Source organism: Gymnodraco acuticeps, unplaced genomic scaffold (genome assembly GCF_902827175.1).
Source record: "Gymnodraco acuticeps unplaced genomic scaffold, fGymAcu1.1, whole genome shotgun sequence".
Classification (NCBI taxonomy): Eukaryota; Metazoa; Chordata; class Actinopteri; order Perciformes; family Bathydraconidae; genus Gymnodraco; species Gymnodraco acuticeps.
Window position 1 is genome coordinate 37415 of NW_022990087.1, and position 2867 is coordinate 40281.

At 44.3% G+C, this 2867-nt stretch overlaps 1 protein-coding gene across 2 annotated transcripts; it reads right to left on the minus strand.

Moving 5' to 3' along the window:
- Positions 1 to 260: 260 nt before the first annotated feature.
- Positions 261 to 2557, minus strand: LOC117546180 (E3 ubiquitin/ISG15 ligase TRIM25-like). Of its 2 annotated transcripts, XM_034216325.1 has the most exons (2): positions 1483 to 2557; positions 1252 to 1409 (listed from the first exon to the last, which is right to left on the minus strand). In XM_034216325.1, the coding sequence occupies exons 1-2, from the start codon at positions 2445 to 2447 to the stop codon at positions 1397 to 1399; spliced, it is 978 nt and encodes a 325-aa protein (XP_034072216.1). In that variant the 5' UTR covers positions 2448 to 2557; the 3' UTR covers positions 1252 to 1396. The 2 variants fall into 2 exon arrangements, with proteins under 2 accessions (XP_034072215.1, XP_034072216.1); XM_034216324.1 differs by having other exon boundaries at positions 261 to 2557.
- Positions 2558 to 2867: the final 310 nt, after the last annotated feature.

Genomic DNA, 2867 nt, shown 5'->3' on the forward strand with positions numbered 1-2867 from the left:
GTGAGCTGGGACACGACCAGATTTCAGGGTGAAATGTGCCAAAACACATTTAAAAGAAGAGACATCTCCACCAACCTGACGAAACGTGAGCAGGGTTTACTGAAAGAGCCGCATCAGCTAAAAGGCTTTCACATGTTCTTCTGAAAAAGAAAAGAACATCTGAATTCATTTATTTTTCTTAATCCTAAAAATAAATCAAATGCAAATATATTTTTCAGAAATTAATTAATATATATTTTTATAATTAAAAAAACAAAAGATTGAGATTTGCACTCGTTTCCTCTTTGCTCTTTTATTAACAAGAAACCCCAACATTACATTTTTACATACATGTTAATGTGGCACTTTTATTTCCTTCTCCAAACTTTCATTTATGCATTCAACACATTGAGACTTAATCAAAAATAAAAGACCTTTAAAATAAAATAGGAGATGCTTTCTCTCTCTCATGCTTTACAATAGAATAAACAACATACAAATAAATCAATATTCAACAAATATTTGGAGCAAAGTTTAAATTTCCATGCAGAGAAATATGAGTTGAGGTTAACAGAAATGCTCCTGAGCAGTGACAGCCTCCATGGCTAAACAGACACAGGAAGGAGTGCCGCCTAAAGAAACTCCAACATCTACAGAACAACTCATGAGAAGATGTTAAAGCACATCCCATAATGTTTGATTGACAGCTGGTCTCTGTGCAGTGAAGACATGAACAATCAGCTCTCAGCAACAATGATGGACATAATGAGTTTAAGAAGTAGAAGAGTTCCTCAAATGACTTCAGGCTATTTCAGTTTACACAACTCAGCTGTGGTTCCATAACCATGAAGCCGAACTCCAGCATGTAGCGGCTGAGTGAATGTGGTCTGGACTCTGTGGAGGAGAGTCATGGTTTCAGAGATGCTGTAGAAGGACAGAATACCTGCTCTGTGATCCAAGTACACTCCTACTCTGGAGGACCGAGGACCTGAGACGGGAGTTTTGATACTTTTATAGCAAAATGTATAACTATTTTGCTCACAAATGAACGCCCAGGATTTGTCATTGAATCCAAATACACTTCCACCACCTGCTCTGCTGATATTCTTGTATGAGACTGCTACAAAAACTGCTCTTCCTCTCCGCTCCACCTCCCAGTAACAACGTCCAGTCAGACTCTCTCTACTCAGGACCTGAGGCCAATCAGTGAACCTGTCTGGGTGACTTGAATAAGACTGTTGTTGTTCCATGAGTGTTGCTTTTCTGCTCAAATCAGATAATACCAGCAGTGTGTTTGCTGTGTTTGGATCCAGAGTGACCTCCTGTGAATATGTTAAGAACCCAGCTCTGGTGGTGGGTTCTGCTGCTGGCAGTAAAACATCCACTCCAGTCGATGAGACGTTTGTCCATTCCTCTCTCAGGACGTCCTGTAGTTTGTCTCTGACTGCTGACAGGGCCGCCGTCAAGTCCTCAAAGTAGCTCAGAGGACGGATGTTGATGCTGGAGGAGTGTGTAGCTTCACTGAGGGCTGGCAGTGAGGGGTAGCTGTGCAGAAACTGGTTGTGATCCTCTGTGTGAGACAGCAGCTTCAGCTCAGCGTCTCTCCTCTTCAGCTCAGAGATCTCCTGCTCCAGCTTCTTCTGAAGCTCTTTGACTCGACTCACTTCTCTCTTCTGCTGGGATCTGACCTGCTGCTTCACATCAGAGCTTCTCTTCTGCATGAGACGGATCAGCTCAGTGAACGTCTTCTCACTGTCCTCCACTGCTTTATCAGCAGAGCCATTGACGGCCTCCACCTCCTGCTGAAGCAGCTTCACCTCCTTCTCTCCGTCCTGGATTCTCTGCTGGATGTTTAGTCGACTCCCCTCCAGCTCTCTCTGCCTCTCAGTCCTCTCTGCTGCAGCTGACACTGTGTCGTGGCCTTTGTGTTCGTCCAGAGAGCAGAGATAACAGATACTCTGCTGATCAGTGCGGCAGAACATCTTCATCACCTCGTCGTGACGAGAGCAGATGTTCTCCTGGAGCTTCTTGGAGGGCTCCACCAGCTTGTGTTTCTTTAATGGAGCTGCGTCATAATGAGGCTGGAGGTGTTTGTCACAATAAGAGGCCAGACACTGCAGACAGGACTTACAGGCTCTCAGTTTTCTCCCAGTGCAGACATCACAGGCCACATCTTCAGCTCCAGCATAGCCGTGATCAGCAGGAGCTTCTCCAAGTCCAGTCTTCTTCAGCTTCTCCACTAAATCTGCTAACATGGTGTTCTTCAGCAGGACAGGCCTCGGTGTGAAGCTCCTTCTACACTGAGGGCAGCTGTGGACTTTCTTCCTATCCTCTCCATCCCAGTGGTGTTTGATACAGTCCATGCAGTAGTTGTGTCCACAGGGAATAGTTACCGGATCCTTCATTAGATCCAGACAGATGGAACAAGAGAAGGTTTCCCGGTCCAGCTGAACTCCTCCCTGCGCCATCTCACCTCTCAGTGATAGTTACGGACTGCAGACAGAAGGTAAAATATCCACTTTCTCTGAACAGAAACAATCTCTGACGGACAACAAATCTCCTCTCCTCCTGCTTTTGCTCGCTCAATGAGGAATGAGGAATGAGGAAACAGCTTTCTCTTTTAACATGTTGCCAACCTTTGAAGGGGAGGGAACATTGAAATACCTTGATTGGGTGTAGCTCAGTGTGTTTGGGAGCAGGAATCAAGGGGAACAGGTTTAACTGCTTTCAACAAATCTTTGTGTGAGAGGCAGGGTGTGTTATCTGTCATTAACAAGCTGCAGTAAGAGTATTTAGACATAAAGTTATACATATCATCCATTTTCTTCAGATCTCCAAGTAAAGTTAATGTACTTTCCTAAAAAAAATCAAAAACAATGTGTGTTGTT

Bases quoted from the DNA above. Each gene is read 5' to 3' on its own strand.
- LOC117546180 (XM_034216324.1), bottom strand. From the start codon at position 2,447: ATGGCGCAGGGAGGAGTTCAGCTGGACCGGGAAACCTTCTCTTGTTCC.